The 20,760-nt window shown below is 57.6% G+C and overlaps 4 protein-coding genes across 18 annotated transcripts; 1 reads left to right on the plus strand and 3 right to left on the minus strand.

Annotated features, from left to right (window-relative positions):
• Window positions 1-427: 427 nt before the first annotated feature.
• Window positions 428-6,840, plus strand: MTFR1L (mitochondrial fission regulator 1 like). Of its 5 annotated transcripts, none has more exons than XM_058856556.1 (7): window positions 428-556; window positions 636-701; window positions 1,577-1,681; window positions 2,296-2,405; window positions 2,882-3,093; window positions 3,302-3,629; window positions 5,887-6,840. In XM_058856556.1, the coding sequence occupies exons 2-7, from the start codon at window positions 687-689 to the stop codon at window positions 5,990-5,992; spliced, it is 876 nt and encodes a 291-aa protein (XP_058712539.1). In that variant the 5' UTR covers window positions 428-556; window positions 636-686; the 3' UTR covers window positions 5,993-6,840. The 5 variants fall into 5 exon arrangements, with proteins under 5 accessions (XP_058712539.1, XP_058712538.1, XP_058712537.1 ...); XM_058856555.1 differs by lacking the exon at window positions 636-701 and having other exon boundaries at window positions 462-556; window positions 5,887-6,012; window positions 6,236-6,840; XM_058856554.1 differs by lacking the exon at window positions 636-701 and having other exon boundaries at window positions 463-556; window positions 5,887-6,012; window positions 6,102-6,840.
• A 399-nt stretch (window positions 6,841-7,239) lies between these two features.
• LOC131587933 (collagen alpha-1(I) chain-like) lies at window positions 7,240-9,505 on the minus strand. Its single transcript, XM_058856304.1, has 3 exons — window positions 8,769-9,505; window positions 8,551-8,635; window positions 7,240-7,951 (listed from the first exon to the last, which is right to left on the minus strand). The coding sequence occupies exons 1-3, from the start codon at window positions 9,429-9,431 to the stop codon at window positions 7,299-7,301; spliced, it is 1,401 nt and encodes a 466-aa protein (XP_058712287.1). The 5' UTR covers window positions 9,432-9,505; the 3' UTR covers window positions 7,240-7,298.
• Window positions 9,506-9,641: 136 nt separating this feature from the next.
• PAQR7 (progestin and adipoQ receptor family member 7) lies at window positions 9,642-12,825 on the minus strand. Of its 8 annotated transcripts, none has more exons than XM_058856300.1 (3): window positions 12,676-12,825; window positions 12,007-12,060; window positions 9,642-10,896 (listed from the first exon to the last, which is right to left on the minus strand). In XM_058856300.1, exon 3 carries the CDS (start codon window positions 10,855-10,857, stop codon window positions 9,826-9,828), a length of 1,032 nt encoding a protein of 343 aa, XP_058712283.1. In that variant the 5' UTR covers window positions 10,858-10,896; window positions 12,007-12,060; window positions 12,676-12,825; the 3' UTR covers window positions 9,642-9,825. The 8 variants fall into 8 exon arrangements, with proteins under 8 accessions (XP_058712283.1, XP_058712284.1, XP_058712285.1 ...); XM_058856301.1 differs by having other exon boundaries at window positions 9,642-10,920; XM_058856302.1 differs by having other exon boundaries at window positions 9,642-10,920; window positions 12,552-12,822.
• A 1,678-nt stretch (window positions 12,826-14,503) lies between these two features.
• Window positions 14,504-18,984, minus strand: STMN1 (stathmin 1). Of its 4 annotated transcripts, none has more exons than XM_058856309.1 (5): window positions 18,480-18,984; window positions 16,962-17,032; window positions 16,170-16,342; window positions 15,289-15,480; window positions 14,504-15,015 (listed from the first exon to the last, which is right to left on the minus strand). In XM_058856309.1, the coding sequence occupies exons 2-5, from the start codon at window positions 16,972-16,974 to the stop codon at window positions 14,947-14,949; spliced, it is 447 nt and encodes a 148-aa protein (XP_058712292.1). In that variant the 5' UTR covers window positions 16,975-17,032; window positions 18,480-18,984; the 3' UTR covers window positions 14,504-14,946. The 4 variants fall into 4 exon arrangements, with proteins under 4 accessions (XP_058712292.1, XP_058712291.1, XP_058712294.1 ...); XM_058856308.1 differs by having other exon boundaries at window positions 18,306-18,504; XM_058856311.1 differs by lacking the exon at window positions 18,480-18,984 and adding an exon at window positions 18,294-18,417.
• Window positions 18,985-20,760: the final 1,776 nt, after the last annotated feature.

The following is a 20,760-nucleotide window of genomic DNA, read 5'->3' on the forward strand; positions in this document are numbered from 1 at the left end:
CGGGGTGTCCCCAGTGTCCCCCCTGTACCGGGGTGTCCACCGGGGTGTCCCCAGTGTCCCCCCTGTACCGCGGTGTCTCCTCGCTGTGCCCCTTCATGGAGATGTTCCTCACGAATCCCCCTGCACTGGGGCGTCCCCAGCTGTCCTCTCGCTGTCCCCTGTCCCCTCTGTCCCCTGGGCAGTCTCCTGTCCCGTCCCCTATCCTCTCTGTCCCCTGTCCCCCGTGTCCCTGTCCTGTCCCCGTGTCCCTGTCCTGTCCCCTGTCCCCCTGTCCCGTCCCCTGTCCCCCTGTCCTGTCCCCGTGTCCCTCCCCTGTCCCCGTGTCCCTCTCCTGTCCCCCGTGTCCCTGCCCTGTCCCCTGTCCCCGTGTCCCTGTCCTGTCCCGTCCCCTGTCCTGTCCCCCTGTCCCCCTGTCCTGTCCCCGTGTCCGTGTCCCTGCGCATGCGCGCTGCTGCGGAAGGCGCGGGGCGGGCGGTGTTTGTGGTTCCGGGCGATGGCGGCTGAGGGGCCGCTCCCGGCGCTGGCAGCGGGGCCGAGCTGCGCCGCCGCCCCGCAGGTACCGGGGGGCTCGGGGGGCTCCGGGGCGGCCGGGCCGGGCCCGGGGCGCTGCCGCAGCCGCTCCTTGTGTGTTGCAGTGAGCAGACGCGGCGGGGTGCGATGAGCGGCCGGCGCTGAGCCCAGCGGAGATGGACGCGGAGGCCGTGAGTGACTCGGGGCCGGGACACCGGGGCGCTGCCGCTGTCCCCTGCCCCTTCCCCGGGTTCCTGCCCCGGGAACCGCCCCAGGGCGCTGTCCCCAGCTCAGAGCCGGGGGTGAAATGTTCCTGGAGCCGCGGGTGTGTCAGCGCTCAATCCGCTCCCGGCTCCGTTCTGGGCTCAGCCATTGTGCCCTGCTCCGCTCCTGCCTCAGCAGCCTGGCACCGGCACAGCTCTTGGCCTTCTGGATCCCCTTCACGAGTGTCCGGAGAGCTCTAAAACAGCTGATCTTACTCAGAACGCTCTCCAAGGCTGCTCCCCGTGGCCCTGGGCCATAGACTTGTCACCCAAGGACTGTTCAGCCTGATCCAGAGTGGGTGAGGTGGGAAGGGAGCGCTGGAGGTGCAGGCCCTGCTCTGGCAGGTTCCCCAGCATGGTGTGCAGGATCTCCAGGGAAAGAGACACATCTGCCCTGGGGTGTTTAACAGTGCTCTGAAAGCAGGAGTGTCCCTTGAATGACACTTCATTTTGATGTCATTTGCCCCCTCGGCCCTTGAGTGTTGCTGTTTTCCTCCTTTTGCCAAGTTTTCCTTTGTGAAAATGCCTGTTGACAGTGCCTGTTACTGGGTGATTTTATTTTCCAGTCCTGAGGACACTACACCCATGTTCTAAATGCCCCTGCAGCTGCCTGGCTGTCACCTGTGCTCAGCTGAACACACATTTGTGAAATGGGGACCTCAGTTATCAGCAGATTCTCAATTAAAAGTGGAGATAAAAAGTCAGAGATCAGACCCTTGACAGTTTAGGAGGATTTCCAATGTAATGAATTTCAAGAAGGGCACTGACTGGAGATATTAACTGTGTGCTGTGGGTTCTTGTAGACCATCCCCATCTGGCAGAACAAGCCCCATGGCTCAGCTCGCAGCGTGGTCAGGATGATCGGCTCCAACCTGCCCCTGAAGCCCTGTCCCAGGGCCACCTTCGAGGTGAGTGACAGCCTGGGGGTGGCAGGAGGAGCTGGGGCACGACAGGGCACTGCCATCAGATGCTGTTTTACCCCCACATATCCACAGAGTTGTAGCCACAAAACCTGCACCAGTACAGTTAAAGAATTTATTTTTTTTTATTCTTTTTTTCTTGAGTTCTGTTATTGTAAAGTGATCACTGGCAACCTGAGGAAATCCCTGCTCAGGCAGTGTCTGAGCTGCAGGAGATGGAAGGGTGGAGTTGCTGCCCCAGGGCTTTGTTGTGTGACCTCCAAGGAGCCTGGTGTCCTCTGGGCCAGTTCCCAGGGATTGTCCCTGACGTCACCCCTGGAGCTCAGGGCTGGCACTCAGTGCTGCACGTGGCCTGGCCTGGATCAGGTGTCCCCTCCTGCCTCAGACACACAGCAGGAAGGAGCAGGAGCTGACCCAGGGAAGCACAGCAGTTCCCAAACCCAAAGGATTTACCTGCCAGCTCAGAAAACATGAACAACTGTGCAAACTAAAGGAAACCTGCTGGAATTGCTGCTGTGCATGTGCCAGACACAGCTGCTGAGGACAGGGGCAGGTCCAGGAGAGCAAACAGCATCTCCTTAGCAGTGTTTCCTTCTTTCCAGGTTCTGCCAAGTGTCTCAGATCTGTATTTGGGTGATGTGCCCCCCGTGCCCACCTTGGCCGACATCGTGTGGATCGCTGCAGATGATGAGGAGACCTATGCCAGGGTCAGGTGAGTTTCCACCCCTGATTTCTGGCACAGAAAACTGTGGCCAGACACTGCTCAGACAACCACAACCTCCAGTCCCCTCAGGGTCAGAGGGGTGCCCCTTGAAAGATGTTTTTCCTAAAAGGAGGGGAAAAAGAATGACAGAGTTCCTGGAGAGGAGTTTCTGTAGGAAGTGCCAGGAGCCTGTGCCATGTCCTGTTTCACTCACTGCTTGCTCCAGAGCATTTTCTGGGCAGGAAATGGAAGGGTTGAGTTCTCCCAGGACTGAAATGCCCTCTCCAGCCTGGCCTTGGACACTTCCAGGGATCCAGGAGCAGCTGCAGTTTCCTGTGTTCCTTGTGCTGCAGAGAGCACATCTGTTCCTCTGGTGGGACACAGAGGCTTCATTTGTGCTGTTGGAGGCTCTGCTGCCCTCAGGGGAGGCCAGGCTTTGTCATGGAGAGGTTTGGACTTGGTGGCTGACGGGTTTTTGTCCCCAGAAGCGACACTCGCCCGCTGAAGCACAAGTGGAAGCCCAGTCCCTTCACAGTGATCCAGAGAAACGCCTCAGTGCCCAACCTGAGGAAGCAGGAGGAGAAGCTGCTGGCCCTGAAAAAGCCTGGTTTGCCAGCCCTGAGCAGGACCACAGAGCTGCAGGATGAGCTGAGTCACCTCCGGAGCCAGATCGCAAAGATCGTGGCTGCAGAGTCAGGTAGGATGGTGATTTCTGCTGGGGGCTGAGCTCTGCTGTTCCCTCCAGGCTCACTCAGGGCTGTTTCCCAGCAGCTCCCTTGCTGGGATGTTGGCTCTGGGGGCAGCTCAGGGGCCGTGTTCAGGTTTATATTCCGTTGTGTTGGAGAAAAGCCACTCCATGACGTTTGCTGTGAGTTCACCCATCCACCTCTTGTTTCCTTTCCCAGCCTCTGCCCAGCTGACACCAGACCTGTTATCTCCAGGGAGCTCAAATGCCTCTTCTCCTGTACATTGTTTTGGACCCTCTTTCCAGTCCACCACGTCCTTTGTGATCAGCGACATCACGGAGGAGGAGGCAGAGCTGGAGAGCCCCGAGCTGCCCTCGGTGGCCGAGCTGCCCTCGGTGGCCGAGCTCTGCTCCGCCTCCGAGAGCTGCAGGCCAGAGCCAAAGGACCCCGATGAGGAGGACTCCGTGTCCCTCTCCAAGGCCAGCAGCTTTGCTGACATGATGGGAATTCTCAAAGACATTCATAGGATGAAGCAGAGCAAAGATTTGTAAGTGCTTCCTGAGCTTCTCTTTTTGTTTTGTGTCAAATCCTGGACACGGCGCTGGCTGCTGCTCTGTGGCCTTTGTTCCTGGGGGAAATGCCTGCTCAGAGCAGAACTTGGTAACCCATTCCTGGGGTTTTTGCCTTTCTGGGATAGGAAATAATGGAGAATTTTCGTGGGGGAAATATCTCCTTGGGACAGAACTTGGTCACACATTCCTGGTTTGTTTTGGTTTTGTTTTTTCTTGGGTAGGAAATAGTGGAGGGGAATTTAAACTGCTTATCCCGAGGTTTGGCTGTTCCAGCTTGTTCACCTGACAAAAAGCTGTGTTTGCCCAGATGCAAAGCAGCCCTGTGTGTGTTGGCAGCTTTCAGAGAGAGGAAAGTGCTGTTCTTAGCCCACCTCACATTCCCAGGCAGTTGGGAAGCTCAGCAGCTTTTCCAGCGTGGAGCGTACAGGGATTTAACACGTGGAGCTTCTCAGCTTCTGTGCTTCTTCATCTGGCCCAGCTCTGAGCGTGGGCAGGGTGAGTTTGCACTTGTCTCATGAGGAATTGACAAGTTCTGATCATGAGAACTCCTGAAACTGCTCCATGGACAAGATCCTGCCCAGCTGAGAAAGTTCCTTCTCTGGTGCTGGCTGTGCCACCTGCCTTCCACACGCTCAGATCTCAGTGCTGGAGCTCAGTCTCCACGTTTTTCATTCTGTTGTGTGAGATTCCTGGCCAAAAATACCACACTGGGTGGTGGCTGTGCACAATTGCTGCTTCCTAATTTGGTTTGAAAGGAATCAAATTGTCAGCACTGAAAAAATTCAAGTCAGATGAGAGGAGCACGCTCAGCTTGCACACCCAGAGCATCAGGGGGTGGCACACCTCCACCCCTCACAAAATTCACCCCTTTGCTGTGGTTTTTCAGAGGGGAGCTGCCAGATCCTTCTTCCTGGGGTCCAGGGTGTGCAGAGGGAGCCCAGGAGCCATCCTTGGCTGATTATCCAGAGCTGGGCCCTGCTCCTGCAGGGAATGCTGCCACACCAAGGCTGCAGCTGAACCATTTTCTCCCTCATCAGCTTCTCTGCCTCAGCCTCTCCTGCACTCAGCAACGATGCCTTGAGGTTATTACAGCTTAATTAAAGCTATCTGAAGAGTTGCAGGTAGCTGAAAAATTAAGTTAATTACAGATGTTCATTATTTGATGAGCTTTAATTCCTAATTCTGAGCAGCCCCTGTGCTCCCCCAGCTGTACTGGGCAGCACTGGGAGGCCTGAAGAGGGTCAGGTGCTCTTCTAGTGGAGGAAAAAAGGTGCTTCAAGATGCAAAAGATGCTTGAAAAGATAATTACATCGATGTTTCTCTGCTGCTGGTGTGTGGGACTCAGTGTTTAAACTCAGCCTTGGTGTTTAAACTCAGCCTTGGTGTTTAAACTTTGCTTTAGAAGCTTCAGGAATGAGTGAGGAACTTGCAGAAATGTCCCTGTTTCAGCAAATGTGAACTGAAGCCTGTTCCAGTGTCTGGTGGAAATATCCCAGGGATTTTTGGTGGTTTTTTTATCTTTTTGGAATGTTTAAAGCTCCCATAATTTTTTCCGAGTGAGGGAGGGCTTCAGCTAGGAAAGAAATAAAGTTCTGAGGTTGTTATTACAGGTTATAAACAAAACCATGGTACCTGAGGGAAAAGAACTGAGGTTTGGCCTCCTGTAAAAATAATCTTCTAAAAGGAGCTGCTTGTGTGAACTTGTTGAGGGAGGCAGATTGCCCTGAGAACAGGAGAACTGGTGTAGTGCAAGGAAATCTGCACTTTAAAATGCCTGGAATGTCCCAGATTGGAATAAGGAAGCAGAAATCCATAGTGCAACAAAATTAATGAAAAAAAAACCCAGACACATCCAGGACTTTCCCCCAAACACCTCACTGAGGGTTGGTTTATATGCAGGGGATGTAGGCTGTAAGGAATTAATGAAGTTTTGGGTTGATTGCTCGGTATTAGCACAGTGGAATAAGAATTAACCCAGAGCTTTGAGGATGAGATTTCCAGGATCCCCCTGGAGCCACAAAACGAGCTCCAGGTGAGTTCCTGCTTTTCCAGCCCGACACCAAAGGGCTGAATTTTCCCTGTTTTTGTTGTTTCGTGGTGTTTTTCTTACACCTCCTACACTTGTGACAGCATCTCAAGATAAAAGCTGCAGGAGAACCCTGGAGAGACCCTGTTAATCAGGAATTCTGGCTCCTGTCTGGGCTGATTCCCAGTGCTTTTGTCCCCCTGCAGGAACCGCCCTTCCATGAAGGAGGAGGACCCGGCCGTGCTCATCGCCGAGGTCCTGAGGAGGAAATTTGCCCTGAAGGATGAAGACCTGGCCCTGAAGGAGAAGTGATGCTGCTGTCACTCAGCTCTGTAAGCAAAAGCATTTATGCTCCCAAAATCTCCTCCACAGTAGCTGCCTTCTCCTAAGGATCGAGCCTTTTGCCTCTTTTATTCACCAGACGTGGTTTGTGCACCGGACACTCGGTTGGGAGAGACCCTTTGGATTTGATGTGTTTTCCATGTGTTGTTCTATTTAAGAAAAACCTTTTTAAGAAGATGGAAGCTTTTTTTTTTTTTTTTCCTTTTTTCCCAGCTGTGTTTTGCTGTTGGTGACTGGTGAGGATCTCCTGGAGATGAAGTTCTTTCTACCTTGCACTTTTCCTTAGGTTCCAGTTAAGCATTAAGCAGTTCCCATGTGCAGTGTGAGCAGGACAAACCTCCAGTCCTTCACCCTGAGTATGGCACAGAGCTGCTGAGAACGAGTTCAGGAGTGTTTCCAGCTCTCCAGGGCTTTTGGGGGCTGTTGGATCATGATGGGAAAAGCTGTTTCTTTTCCCAAAACCCCCCCCTGGCTCGTGTCTGAGGGATTTTGTGTGCCCTGGGTGTTTCTTCTCTCACAGATCAGCCCACAGTTGCATGACAGAATGGCCTTAATTTCTTGCCAGTAATTCAATGTTCCATTACCAGTCCCTGTATCCCCAGTTTGTGTTTCATTTCGCCTTCCAAAGGTCTTATTTATTGACCTTGCACCAGTGCAAAGGGCCCAGCACCCCAAGCAGAGCAGGGAAGGAGCTTGGCCTTGGCTGTGGCTGCAGTTCCCCCTCACTCAGAGTTCTCCCCCAGCTCCACATTCCCTCATGGCTGTATTTAAAGGATGTTTTTTTTTTTCCCTTTCTATAAAATGGAGCCTTAATAAGACACCGATGGTCTGTGGGGTTATTGCTGCGCCCAGGGAGGGGTAGGGCAGGATGGGAGGGTGGAATCCCAGACATTCAGGTGCCAGGGGCTTCTTAATCCACCTGGACTTCCTTGAAAAAATTAAATCATCATCCTCACCTTCAAAACAAGAGAGACTTTTGTGGCAGAGAGAGGGGAGATGTAGGAATTAGCAGTTTTAGAGAAGCTGCTCCCCTCCTGGATGATGTGATCATTGTCCCTGTCCCCACAAAGCTCCTCTGCAGGGTTTCTGGTGGAATTTTGGGCCTGCCTGTGGAGATGGAGCTGTCAGCAGAGTCCCTGCTCTGGGAATGCAGGCTGGGCAGGACAGGGACACAGGCTGGGATCCTGACTGAAACATCCAAGCCCTTAGAACCAAACTCCAACCTTTTATTTGGATTCAAGCAACATCTCAGAGAACACAGAGGTGCTGGGGGCTCTCAGCAGTGCTTGATGACCCTGTTCCCCTGTGAGTCCTGTGTGAACAGGGACTGCAGCCCCCAGGGCTGGCTGGGGCTGCTGCTGGCCCCCAGGGAGCTGCCCCTGGCCCTGTGAGCAGTGATCCTGTTCCCTTGGGAGTCCTGGCAGAGGAGCTGCCCACAGGAACCCTCCGGGGTCTGGCCCCACTCCCTGAGGGGCTGAGGAGAGCAGCAAACCCCGCTGGGAGCAGCCCCTGGGACAGGATTTGTGTTCTCAGTCCCAGCAAAACCTGGCCCAGAAGTAACTGTGCTCCAGGGCTGTGGTTTCCTGCTCCCCGAGGCTGTTTCTCCAGGAAATAACCGGGATTTGTTCCTGTGAGCACCAATCCCACTGTGCTCCGATCCCTGGGAGAGGCTGCAGCACCAGGAATCCCCGGAGGCTTTGCTCTGGCTCTGAGACTCCACTTGAAGCTCCAGGGGCTCCAGGGGTGTTTTCCATGCCTGGGATGTGCCCTGCACCCCCTGCTCGGCTCCAGGGGGCTCTTCCCGGGCTCCCTCCAGCTGCGGCAAGGCCAGGATCTTCACAGGACAGGCAGCCAGGGGAGCCCCCGAGCGCCCACAGCCTTTATTTGGGGTGCAGGGCCTCGGCCTGGAGTTTTCTTTGTCTCTTCCATCTGCAAAGAGCAGGGAACTGGTGAGAGCAGCTCCATCAGCAGGGAACTGGTGAGAGCAGCTCCATCAGCAGGGAACTGGTGAGAGCAGCTCCATCAGCAGGGAACTGGTGAGAGCAGCTCCATCTCCCCTCCCAGAGCAGCACGGCTGTCCCGTGTGTGTCCCCTGTGTGTGTGTCCCCTCTGTGTCCCCTGTGTGTGTCCCCTGTGTGTCTCCTGTGTGTCCCCTGTGTGTCCCCTGTGTGTCCCCTGTGTGTCCCCTCTGTGTGTCCCCTGTGTGTCCCCAAGCCCAGCACTGCCACCACCCCCATTGTGCCCATCCCATCCCAGAACAGCACCCGGAGCTCTGGGCTGCTCCACATCATCCCCTGCCCCTTCAGCTGCTCAGAGTTACCAAAACCCCTCAGAACTCCCGGGTGAAGCTGCCCTGACCCCACAGAGGCAGCGGGACCCACACCGGCCTCAGAAACCATTTAATGTAAACCCAACTTCCCGGGACCGCCCGGCTCCTCCTTCCTGGCGCTTCAAACCTTCCCCTCCGCGCCCGAAAATGGATTTTTCTGTGTTTGCAGCGCCCGGAGCCGGTTCCGCGGGCCCGGTACCTGTGAGGGGGCTGAAGAAGGCGGGGATGGTGCTCTGCCTCCTGCGGGGCCCGGGGCTGGCTGCTTCCAGCCTGGCGCTGAGGGGCTGCGGGAAGAAACGCCTGAGAAATGACAGAATAACAACAAAGCCAAGCCGAGCTCTCTCCTCCAGCGCCGCGGGACCCCCGGCCCGCCTGAGGGACCCCGCGGCTGGGCCGGCACCCCCGGCCGGGACTCACCCGCGCCGGGCCCCGCTTCAGCTCGGCCGTGTCCAGCCACACTCCGCAGGCCTCGGCCGGGACCGCGCCGCCCCCGCGCCGCCGCCGCCTCATCCCGGGGCTCCCGGGGCTCCCCGGCCCCGGTGGCTCCCGGTCCCGGTCCCGATTCCGGTCCCGGTTTTTGCCGGTCCCAGTTTCCCGCTCGCGCCGGCCCCGCCCACAACGAGCACTGCGCATGCGCGGCCCGTGGAGATTGACCAATGGGAACCGATGGGCGGGGCCACATGGTGACTGAGACCACGCCCACACCCGCATTGCCCTATATAAGGGGCGGAGGCGGCGGGGCCCGCTCAGAGCAGCGGGAGCGGAGCCGGGAGTGGAGCCGCGAGTGGTACCGGAACCGGTACCGGCGGGGAGGGAACAGGGAACGGTACCGGAACCGGCGGGACCCGAGCCGGGAGCGGTACCGGAACCGGCGGGGGCGGAGCCGGGAGCGGTACCGGAACCGGCGGGGGCGGAGCCGCCCCGCCCGTGCCCATCTCGGGGCGGGAGCTGCTGCAGCCCCCCCTGTTCCCAGTGCTGGGGTTCCCCATCGCATCCACCCCTCCTCTCCCCGCACCTCCAGGGCCAGGGCTGTGCCCGTCCTGCTCCCACAGGGTCAGGAACAGGGCCCTGCCCCTGCATGGACAGCTCCAAACAACTCCCTCATCCCTGTATCAGCGGCCTGAAATTATAATAAATTAATTTGTCACCTTAGTGGCTTAAACAACCTCACCTTGGTCTGTTTCCATGGTTTAGAGTCTCAACAGGGGCCAGATGGCCTCTCCTTATCTCATGCTGGGAGCCCTGGCAGCTTCCCAGAGCCTTCCCCAGCCCATCAGGGCACACAAAACACTTTGTTCCAACTGTTTATTCAGAGGTGAACGGAACCCATGTACCATTCTACGAGCAAGCTGGAACTTAGGCTGGATTAAAAAAGCATAAAAAGCTCTTTGATTGCCTAGAGAAAGCACTTGCTGAGTAAGAGTTCATGAAGCAGCATCTGGGGGCTTGGGGCTGGAGTTGGGCTGAGCCCACTTTACTCTTCCTTGAGGCCCAGCTTGTTCTTCACCCTCTGGGCCATGTAGGTGGCGGTGAGGACAGAGCAGGTGACGGTGACGAGGAACAGGGCAGAGAAGTCGTGAGCCAGGCCCCGCTGCAGGGAGGAGTAGATCTCCCTCCTGGACTCATAGTCCAGCACCACGGCCTCGATCTGCGCCAGCGTGCAGAGCACCAGGAACACGTGGAAGATCTGGTGGCTCTGCCCCACGAAGTGACACTTCCCGGGGAACCACTTCTCGGGGTAGGGATGGGAGAAGAAGAAGGCCCCGACGAGGAAGAAGAGCACCTGGCACTTGTGGTAGAGCAGGGCGGGGTCGGGGCGCGCGGCGGTGCAGATGCGATGGATGACGGGGCTGATGTCCAGCAGGTAGGCCAGCCCCGAGGGCAGCTCCTGGCACAGGCGGCTGGGCAGGGGGCAGGACGGGTGGAAGCGGAACTTGGCGTAGCAGGAACCGGCGCAGGACAGCCAGGCCAGCGCCGCCGCCAGCGGCAGGAAGAAGCTCTGCACCCGCCGGTGCCAGCCCGGCTCGATGGCGTAGTAGAAGTGGCCCAGGGCGCTGCCGTACTGGTACACGGCCACCCCCACGTAGTCCATGAAGAAGAAGCCGTAGTGCCAGAACTCGGACTTGGCCTGCAGCAGGTGGGCGAGGCTGCTGAAGGTCAGGTAGGTGATGGCGGCGGCCAGGATGATGAGCAGGGGCCGGGCGTGCGCGTCCTGCCCGAAGTCCACGCGCTGCCAGAGGTGCTGCAGGCGCAGCAGCAGCCCCAGGGCGGCCGCCAGGTGTGACCAGACGTTGATGGCCTCGTTGTGCTGCTGGAAGAGCGTGGAGAAGTAGTAACGCCAGGTCTGGCGCACGGGCCGGTAGCCGCCGTGGATGTAGGGCTTCCAGAACACCGGCGGCACCTCGGCGCTGCTCACCGTGCCCGGGGACAGCGGCCCCAGCAGCTGAGGGAGCTGCCTGACGTTGATGAAGAGCCGGCTGAGCTTCTCCGTCACCACCGTGGCCATGATGAGGCCAAACTCGGTGTCCTCGCTGAGCAAAATTCCCTTTGGGAAGGAGAGGAAGTTTTGCTGCGGGGTTTAGTAGGGATTTTAATATAAAAATCAACAAGTGGGGGCTGTTCAGATGCTCTGCTTGGGGTTTTCCCTCGTAGAATCCCCAACTACAGTGACAGAAAGGAGATTTAAGAACCCCTGAGGTGCCTCTGCTGTGTGGGGAGCCCTGAGGACATGAATCTGGGGTAAATAATGATCACCAGGACACAGCAGTGCCTGGCTCACCCCCTTCCCTGTTTGGGAACTGCTAAACAAACCAAGAATCCTAAACAAACCTCCCACTCCAGATTCCCCCTCCTGTAAACTCTTTACATCTTCTGTCCTTACAAATACCAACAATCAGCTCCTGATTTTCCAAGCAGCTTCCCACAATGTGGCCTCAGTGAGTCCATCCTGTGGCAGCACCAAGGTTCAGCAGAATAATCCTTGTGAGCAGGAATTTCCACATTTACATTTCCTTACCCAGCTAAAGTCAGTCCTGCCAGCTTGTTCGGCCTTTTCATAAAAACTTATTGAACAGAACACGCCCAACATGAGATTCTCCCCTGACTTTACCTGCTCTTGCTCAGAGAAGTCCTGAAGAAAACCTGATTCACGTCCAGCTCCAGTGCTGAGCTATGCCTGAACCTCTGGCAAGTGCCCTCATTTCAGGGGCAGGAAAAGTTCTTTAAAGTTTGGGAACAGGAGGAGGTGGGGATGGGACTGTTTGTTTTTAAAAAAACTCTGTAATTTCCTCATCAAAGCCAGGCTGTAACTCATTCCTGCCTGGATCCGAGGGGATTCAGAACAGAACAGGCTCTTTGCTGCTCCGTTTCCCTCCCAAGTGCCCTTTGCCCACCTGGCCTGGTTAAAGGCCCCACACCCCGGGCAGCCCCCCCGGCTGGGGCAGCACCTCCCAAAGGGCGACCCCGACCCTCCCCTGCCCCTCAAACCCTCCCGAAAAGCTGCGACTTTCTCGGGCCCCCGGGGGAAAGTTCACCCCGTGAAACACCGAAACAGCCCCGAGCGCTGCCGCGGACAGAGGGCGAAAGCAGAACCAGCAGAACCTCCCAGGTTCGGCTCTTCTGACCTCAATTCACGGGCACTGCCCGGAGAACTTGCCTCAGTGCCAGGGCAGGGGAGGGGGCTCAGCTCCGGCTCCCAGGAGAGGAATTCCTGCGGGAAAGGCGGATGATGAAGGGGATGATGATGTCGGAAGCAGCGGGGAGCAGCCAAGCACGAGGCAGGAAAGGGAGCGGTGTTTACTTCAGCTCCTCCAAAACTTGTCGGAGCAGGATTTAATTTGCCGAGTTCTTCCCAGCTACCGAGCCTTGAGCAACGCTCCGTTATGAAGGGAGCGCATCCTGGAAATCCTCGTACTCCAAATAACACCCTCCACCTCCCCACGAGCTGTCGGGAGCGCTGCCTGGCGTTTCCTCTGCCCAGCAGCATCCACCCCTCCCGCTGAATTTTTCTGTGATGATAAAGACTCGCCCCCGGCTGTTTACATCCCTGCCTGCTCCCGCCTCACAGCGGCACCCAACCTCCCAAAGCCTCCCAAAGGCTCCCAGAGCACGGGCAGCTTTCGCTTTCAAACCACCACGGCTTTCCTGCAGCTCCGCTCAGCCCCTGAGCCCCGCAGAGCAGCGGCTCCAGCCCTGCCAAACCTTCCGGGCAGCCCAGGATGGTTCTCCCTCTCCCGGGATGTTTCCCCCCGCGGGTGAGGATGAGGAAGGCTTTGAGCTCTTTCCCTCTCGGTGTCCCCCGGGACTCCCAGCCCCGCCCAGGCACCTGCAGACCGGACCCGTCCGGGCTGGACCGCGGCCGCTCCGGGCCCGCCCCGGCCCCGCCGCTTCCTCCGCCCGCGGCTCCTCCCGGCCCGGGGGTCGCGGCCCCCGCAGCCCCTTGGAGCTGCCCCGAGCCGCTGTTCCTCCCTTGGCACCCCCGACACGGCTCCACCTCCCTCCCTCCCTCCCTCCGCAGCTGGAAGAAGTTGCGTTATTATTATTATCATTATTATTATTATTATTATTATTATTATTGTATTACTATTATTATTCTAGAACCTGTCTCCAGCCCAGCTTTCCCCAGAGGGACCCTGAGTTGTGTTTTCCTGCCCTGATCCCGTCCCTCGCCCCCCTCTCGGGTCACCGCTGTCCTCTCCCTCCTCGCAGCCCTCACAATCCCCAGGAGCACTGGGAGAGCCCAGCAAAGCTCGGCAGACACGAGCAGCAGAAGGAAGAGGAGGGAACAGAAGGCCCCGCGCCGAGCTCTGACAGCTCTGGCAAGCCCAAACCTCGCATTTAGCATCGATTTGGGCTCCAGCACCATTTGAGGCTTGGCAGAGCTGCCATTCTCCTCCCCCACGTTTGGAGAGAGGAGAAAAAGCCCCACATGGCATTTGGGACACTTTCCTCGGCAGGTAACTCCATTAAAATGAAGATCTGGGGGTTTCGATTGCTGATTGTGCCTCATTTTGTACCCGGGAGCTGCTCCAGGGCTCCCTCCAGCCTCCATTAGGCCGTGCCAGGTGTTCGGCCTCGCTGCTGGCTGCACCCGCAGGCTTTGTCTCAAAGTTCAGCCTTGTTTTCCTGGCTCACCCCGCCGGGCAGACCCTGACCCCATCCCGGGGCAGATTGTGACCCGATCCCGGGCAGGATTCCCGTGTCCTCGGCTCACTCGCTGTGGGGCAGTGGCCAGAGGATCCACCCGGAGCCGCCCCATCCCTCCCTCCCTCCCTCCCCGGCAGGGAGCAGCACAGGCTCCCTCGTACCTGGAGCTCCGCAGCATCCGAACGCTCCTGGCGCTCCCTCGGGGCCGGGACCCGCTGCAGCATTGCCGGGCTGTCCCTCTGCTCCTCCGGCGGCTCAGCTCTGCGGTGACAACAGCTCGGTGTGCCCTGGGGGACACGGGAAAAGCCTCCCGAACCGGGGCTCCTTCTCCTTCACACCCCACACCACAGCCAAGTGGCCCAGGACTCCCTGAGTCCCTTTAAAAAAACCGATTCTCCACGGATTTTCCATCCTGAGGTGCTCTGGGTGCGGAGTCAAACTGAAAACAAAGGTGGGAGCCAAGCCAGGATCAAGGACAGAGGAAGGACAGGCCAGTGCCACCAGTGGCACCAGTGCGGGGCTGTGGCACCCCAGGAGCTCTGGCTTTTTGGGGAGGGTGGTGGTGCCTGCTCACAGCCCCAGTACCTGTGGCCAGCCTCAGGGGCAGGGTTTGGGGTGCAGCACAGACATTTTGCTCCAAATCCACCTAAAACTCATCTTTCCTGGGAGCCCCTCCCATTTCTCCCAGCCCAGAAGGAACAAACGGATCAGGCTGTGGGCAGGTGCTGTCCATGCCCTGCACACCTGGGGGAGCCCAAGACAGAAATGATTCCCATGGGGCCCCCCAAGCCGGGCTCTGCCATCCCTGTGCCCCCCAAAGCGGGCTCTGCTGCTCCCCTCAGCCCCTGAACAAGGGCTGCTTGTTGGGATGTGCCAGCTCAGGGCCCTCACACACAAACAGCTGCCACGGGCTGAGGTGTCACACAAAGCTCTGATTGTCACAGCCGGACAATGGGAGCTGCTGCAGCCCCTGGGCAGCCCTGGGCTCCTGAGGAAGGAACACGGGGTAACAGCACTGTGCAGCTTTATTGAGTCACTCAGTTACAGCAGGATTTTAGCAGACTGGACAGTCAGAGAGTTTTGTTTGAAGTGTAACAGATATTCAGCATGGAACAGTTACTACAGATTCCTTGCACAAAGGTCTTACAGAGCTGAAACAGTACTCGCCATCAACCCAAGAGCGAGTGCACTGGCGTAGAAAAGGATGCAACAAGAAGAAAAAGCTACACTGGAAATACAACACTTTAGAAAAGTGACACATGGAAGGTCTCCCCTCTAGCCCCCAAAGCAAGTGTACAGTTTGGATCTAATTTTACAGTTCTACATCAGTTTCTAAGAAACTTAAAAAAAAAAATATATATATAACCGAACAAAAACCAAAGATAAAACCACTGGCCAGTACAGTCTTTGGATATTTGGAGGAGGGGGAGAGTCAGTTTCCAGAACGGAGTCAGTCGGTCTCGGCCTCGCCGGGATCTTTGCCTTCTTTGTTCTTTCGAACCTCTTCCACATGCTTGTCCTGAAAAACAGCAGCAGGAAGCTGTGAGATGCAGGGAGATGAGGGAAAGGGTTCCCACAGCAGTGTGGGGTACAGGGGGGCACAGGGGCGAGGCTGCCCCTCTCACAGAGCTGCAATCCCACAACAGGAATGCAGCAGGATCCATAACCAAGCCCAGCCCTCCCCAGCTGTTCAGGGCAGCCTCCTCCTCGTGGGGACGCTTTCTGGGGAGTTTTCAGCTCCTTTCCCCAGCAGGAGCAGGGCCAGCTCCCTCTCCCAGGGCTCCACACCCACCTTCTCCCGCAAGCGCTCCAGCTTGGCAGCCATTTGTGCCTCACGGTTCTCTTTGTTGGCTTCCATTTTGTGGGTCAGCTTCTCCTCTGCCATTTTGCTGAAGTTGTTGTTCTCCTCGATGGCTTTCTGCAGCACCTCCTTCTCGTGCTCCCGCTTCTCCGCCAGCTGCTTCAGCACCTCTGCCTCGTGGGACTGGAGAGACACGGGGAGGCTGTGAGGGCACAGCAGGGGAAGCTGCCCCGGCTCCTCACAGGGTTTTGTGTCCTTGTGCTGCAGGACACGGCTCCTGGGCTTCCCCCACGCACCCACAAACCTGCCTTTCACCACCAGAGCCACCTGCAAAGCTGTCATTACCTGCACATCTTGTTAAATGGGATCTTTCTGGAGAGGGAACGGGGTTTTTTTTTTGATGTTAACATTGAGGGAACTTTCCTTGCAGATCCTCCCTTCTCAGAGTGGGATTCGGGTCAGGCTCACTTCCATCAAAGCCTCGCCAGCCTCAAGGGCTCCAGGCTGCACCCTCAGCCACAGCCTTCATCAGTCACACAATTTATTCCCCAACTTCTCTCATTACAGATTCACTGCTGCGTTTTCAAGGAGAAAATTCATCTGTTCTGGTGTTAAAAGACAAGAAAAACAGCTTCTTCCTGAAACAGCTGCCCCTCTCAGCTATGCTTCCTGCCAGTTTTTCTTCAAAATCTCTTTGGAATCAAAACCATGACCATAAAGCTTCGTAAGAGCCCCAGGGATTTCATTAGTAAGTTCCATTAATATTCAATTTGCCATTAAAAAACCCACTTATCCCAAGGAACAAATGAAAAAAGAGCCCCAAACCCCCAAAACTGGTGGAGCAGAGCTCACTTCAGCTGCTCCAGATTTACCTTGCGTCTCTCCTCTGCTGCTTCCAACTTCTTCTGGATCTCTTCCAACGACACATCCTTCTTCTTTGGGGGAGACAGAGGGAATTCTGGCACGGCTTCTTTCGAGCGGGGGCTGAGGATCAGCTCAAAGGCCTGCCCAGAGGCTCGCTTCTCCAGCTCCTTCACCTGGATGTCTGGGAATGGAGGGGAAAAGAGGCAGGAAAAAGAGCATTTGATGCAGGAATTGGCTCAGGTGGCATTAAAAACAACCTTCTGAAATTCAGAAGTTCCCTGAGGAAGGGAATCCAAGACAGGAGTTGCACCTGATGTTTAATTTAGCCTTCAACATCCCAAGTCGTGAAAACAAGTCCACTAGTTCAAATCAAAAATCGTTCTGTCTTCAGTGACAAACCTGAGGGTGAATCTCCAGGCATTTACCTGGAACCTGAGAAAGCAAAGAACTAAAAAAACCCCGGTTTTTAGAGAAATTTGCAGGCAGGGCTGTGTCTCCCAGCCCTGCACGGTGTCAGCTGCACCCGCGTGGTCCCCGAGATGTCTCGGTGACAGCCAGCTCTGCCGAGGGAGCAGATGGCTGCAGGGAGCTGAAGCCCATCTGCTGCCAGACTCCTCTTTTGGGGTGTTTTCACAACCACCCAGCTTCAACAGCCTCACCCAAGATGGGAGAAAAGCTTGCTGACAGCATCTTATTTCACTAGGTTCAGTTTTTAAGTTATTCCCGAGGAAATGAGGAGGCAGAAAAAATTAAAAAAAAAAAAAAACACACACGAGCATTTAGCACACAATTCTACCTACCAGAAGTAGCCATGGCCAAGAAAATAAGACTCCAGAAGCCAAGCCTGGGAGAAGGTCAGTCAGGTGGGTTCCTAGGTAACAAAGAGATGTGCCATTCAACAGCCAGCACAGGCATCCTGCTCCTTCTAATAAAAACTGCTAAACAGAATTAGAGCTGCTGAACAAAAGGCAGGCAAGGTGGGTCACTGCAGTCAGCGATTCCAGGCATTCTGTGGAGCTGATAGTGCTGGGAATACTGGAGAGGTTATGGAATTACTGGTGCTGCAGGATCTGTGTGACATTCAAGCATTTGCAATCGGTTTTATTCCACCTTAAGGTACTGGAACAAAGACCCCCGTTTTAGCACGGCGCTGTGGAGATTTCACTGCTCTCACACCGTACAAGAGCTCGCCCAACAAAAAAATGACGCACCGCAGGACAGCACAGCCAGGATTCCTGCTACTCCCGAAGGATCTGAAATGTGCGCAATCGAGCTCATTTAAAATTCGGTTTTAATTGCGCAGCTCAAGTCAGATGCTTCACACCGCGGCAGACAGCGAGGGCGCACACCGCCCCGGACACCTCGTGAAAACGGGGCGTCGTTAAAAAATGCTAGAAATAGATCTACAAACCGTTAAAAAAAAACCAGCAAAGAAAGAAAAAAAAAAAAAAAAAAAAGGTTTTTTTTGGGGGGTTTGAAGGGGCGCCGCTGCAGGGTCCGGGCGGGGCTGGGGACTGCGCGCTCCCGGCCCCGCCCACCCCCGCGGCCGCAGCCAATCCCCGGCGGGGCGGCCGCGGAGGCCCCGCCCCCGCCCCTCCAACCGCACCGAATTCAAACGGCCGGGGAGAGCGCGCGCGCGCCCGCGCGAGGGGGCTCGAGGGAGGGGGCGGGGCCAACGCCAACATCCGGGCACCTGCCGCCCCCCGCCTCAGGTGCGGGGCCGCCCCCCCCCCCACCCGCCTCAGCCCCTCAGGGGCGAAGGGGACGGGGAGCGCTGGGGCGCGACACGGGGACAGGGGGCTCCGAGAGGGACCCCCACGGCTCGATGGCGACGGGGCGCGGTCGCCCGGATACCGCCCCTTCCCCACTAACAATGGCGGGGAGGGGAGGGGGCGCCGCTGCCGCGGGTAGGGCGTCGCCCCTCGCTGAGGGACAATAGACACCCCCTTCCCCTCAGCGATCGGGGCGCGGGGGAATAGGGACACGTACGAGGAATCCCCCCCATTGTCTCCCTTGCCTTTGTCACCGCGACGCTCCAAAATCGGGCGGCGACGCGATGCCCGCGAGAGCGGACAAAAGCGACCTCCGCCCCGAGAGCCCGCAAGACACCGCGCAGCCCACCCCCCCCTCACCTTGACACCCACCCTCGGCACCCTTCCGCCGCTAGTACCAACGGAGCGCCGGACCCCGTGAAGCACCGGCACTTCCCCCCGTCGTTCTCCGCCTTCTCGAGACGCGGCCGGGGCGGCGGGTGGGGCCCCGCGGCCGCGGCCCGCCCGTGCCCGTTCCCCCCCGCAGCGGCCCCGCCGCGCACCCACCTGCCCGCGCCGCCGCTCCGGCCACACTCCGCTCGCGCCCGCCCCGCCGCGCACAAAAGCGCCAAACAAAGGCACGTGACCCGCCCCGCCCCGCCCCGATTGGCCGAGCCCGCCGGCACGTGCCGCCCGCCGGGGGGGCAGGGGGGGCTCGCGCCCAACCCCTCACTAACGCGCCCCCCAACCGACACCCCCGGCCCGCCCGCGCGGGGCATGACGGGACTTGGAGTTCGCCCCCGGCGGGGGGCGGCGGCCCCCGCGCTTGGCCCCGGCCGGGCCCAGGGTGCGGAGCCGAACCGCGATGTCCCCCGGGACCCCCCGACCCCCAGAGCCCCGCCCTGGGATCCCGCTCCTGCCCCTGAGCCGCTGGGATTCCCTTTGTGTCTCACCCCTGTCATGGGGAGCACAGGGGCATCAGGGCTGGTGCTTCAGTCAGGGGTGTCCGGCCTGACAGGGGGAATTGAGGTGAGCTGAGGCCACTTCATGGCCACGGTCACCCAGAGCCATGGTCGCCTCATGGCCATGGTCACCCAGAGCCATGGTCACCTCATGACCATGGTCACCTCATGGCCATGGTCACCTCATGGTCGTGGTCACCTCATGGCCACGGTCACCCAGAGCCATGGTCACCTCATGGCCACCGTCACCCAGAGCCATGGTCACCTCATGGCCACCGTCACCCAGAGCCGTGGTCACCTCATGGCCACAGTCACCCAGAGCCACGGTCACCTCATGGTCGTGGTCACCTCATGGTCATGGTCACCCAGAGCCATGGTCACCTCATGGCCACGGTCACCCAGAGCCATGGTCACCTCATGGTCATGGTCACCCAGAGCCATGGTCACCTCATGGCCACGGTCACCCAGAGCCATGGTCACCTCATGGTCATGGTCACCCAGAGCCATGGTCACCTCATGGCCACGGTCACCCAGAGCCATGGTCACCTCATGGCCATGGTCACCCAGAGCCATGGTCACGTCATGGTCGTGGTCACCTCATGGCCATGGTCACCCAGAGCCATGGTCACCTCATGGTCATGGTCACCCAGAGCCATGGTCACGTCATGGTCGTGGTCACCTCATGGCCATGGTCACCCAGAGCCATGGTCACCTCATGGTCACAGTCAACCAGAGCCATGGTCACCTCATGGTCATGGTCACCTCATGGCCATGGTCACCCAGAGCCATGGTCACCTCATGGCCATGGTCACCCAGAGCCATGGTCACCTCATGGCCATGGTCACCCAGAGCCGTGGTCACCTCACGGCCACGGTCACCCAGAGCAACAGTCACCACACAACCACGGTCATCTCATGGCCATGGTCACCACACAACCATGGTCACCCAGAGCCATGGTCACCTCATGGTCGTGGTCACCTCATGGTCGTGGTCACCTCAGATCCGTGGTCACCTCAGAGGCACGGCCACAGATCTTCATGCTATGGCTACCTCAGAGCCACGGCCACTTGCCTTCAGACCTTGGTCACCTCGGAGACACCTACAGAAGGGCATGGCCACCTCAGGGCCACGATAACTTCAGGGCTCTTGGTCATCATCAAGACGACCACGGAGTCCCTCTGGTCATCTCGGGGTGACAGCCCCACAGAAGGTGTGTGGCCCCACAGTGTGAAGCTGTGCACATGCAGAAATAAACCTCATTTGTACAAATTCCACGGGATGGGCACGGTGGCTCCGTACGGATCTGCCCTGGGAGCGTTCCCCTCCCCACCCCAGGGAAGTGTCTCGCTCCCAAACGTGCTTCAAACCAATTCACTCCATGTCCACATGTTCCCCACGAATCCCGTGAGATTCCCATGGAATTCCCACGCTCCGGCCACACCAAGAGTCAATCCACACAAAAGGGAGATGGACACACAACAGAACCCTCTGCTACAGACCCAGCCCAGCAGCCTCCACACCCTCAATCCCAAAAAAAAAAGGAATTTTCTGGGACCCCCCCACCCCCCTTGCCGTGCACCCTCGCAAGCCCAAGGATTTTGCACCAAAAAGAGAGGAATCCTACCTTGTGGAAGGTTAATATTGTGACAGAAAGGCAGGGAGCTTTCAAAACAGAGATTATTTTAAACACTGGCCCTGTTTTTTGCTGATCTGACGTCTATTTCCATGGAAACCACATCCAGCCGCCGAGCTGCGAGAATTGGGAGAGGCTTCTGCCGGAGTGGGCATGGGAAGAGCCATTTTCCAGCTGCCTGGTGGAACCTTTTTGTGGGATTCAGGGGATCCCAGGTTCAAAATCTGAAACCTGAGGTGGCATCTTGGCTCTT

The sequence above is a fragment of the Poecile atricapillus genome, chromosome 24 (assembly GCF_030490865.1).
Source record: "Poecile atricapillus isolate bPoeAtr1 chromosome 24, bPoeAtr1.hap1, whole genome shotgun sequence".
Lineage (NCBI taxonomy): Eukaryota > Metazoa > Chordata > Aves > Passeriformes > Paridae > Poecile > Poecile atricapillus.

Bases quoted from the DNA above. Each gene is read 5' to 3' on its own strand.
- MTFR1L (XM_058856555.1), top strand. From the start codon at position 494: ATGGCGGCTGAGGGGCCGCTCCCGGCGCTGGCAGCGGGGCCGAGCTGC. The intron at 1,682-2,295 runs GTGAGTGACAGC...CCTTCTTTCCAG, and splicing joins GTCCCAGGGCCACCTTCGAG to GTTCTGCCAAGTGTCTCAGA. The intron at 2,406-2,881 runs GTGAGTTTCCAC...TTTTGTCCCCAG, and splicing joins GAGACCTATGCCAGGGTCAG to AAGCGACACTCGCCCGCTGA.
- LOC131587933 (XM_058856304.1), bottom strand. From the start codon at position 9,431: ATGCAGGGGCAGGGCCCTGTTCCTGACCCTGTGGGAGCAGGACGGGCA. The intron at 8,636-8,768 runs GTGAGTCCCGGC...TTCTTCCCGCAG, and splicing joins TGAAGCGGGGCCCGGCGCGG to CCCCTCAGCGCCAGGCTGGA. The intron at 7,952-8,550 runs GTACCGGGCCCG...TGCTCTTTGCAG, and splicing joins CTTCTTCAGCCCCCTCACAG to ATGGAAGAGACAAAGAAAAC.
- PAQR7 (XM_058856295.1), bottom strand. From the start codon at position 12,336: ATGCTGCTGGGCAGAGGAAACGCCAGGCAGCGCTCCCGACAGCTCGTG. The intron at 10,921-12,006 runs GCAAGTTCTCCG...TAAACCCCGCAG, and splicing joins TCCCCTGCCCTGGCACTGAG to CAAAACTTCCTCTCCTTCCC.
- STMN1 (XM_058856309.1), bottom strand. The intron at 15,481-16,169 runs GTAAATCTGGAG...GTGTCTCTCCAG, and splicing joins CAGCAGAGGAGAGACGCAAG to TCCCACGAGGCAGAGGTGCT. The intron at 15,016-15,288 runs GTGGGTGTGGAG...GCTGTTTTTCAG, and splicing joins TGGAGCGCTTGCGGGAGAAG to GACAAGCATGTGGAAGAGGT.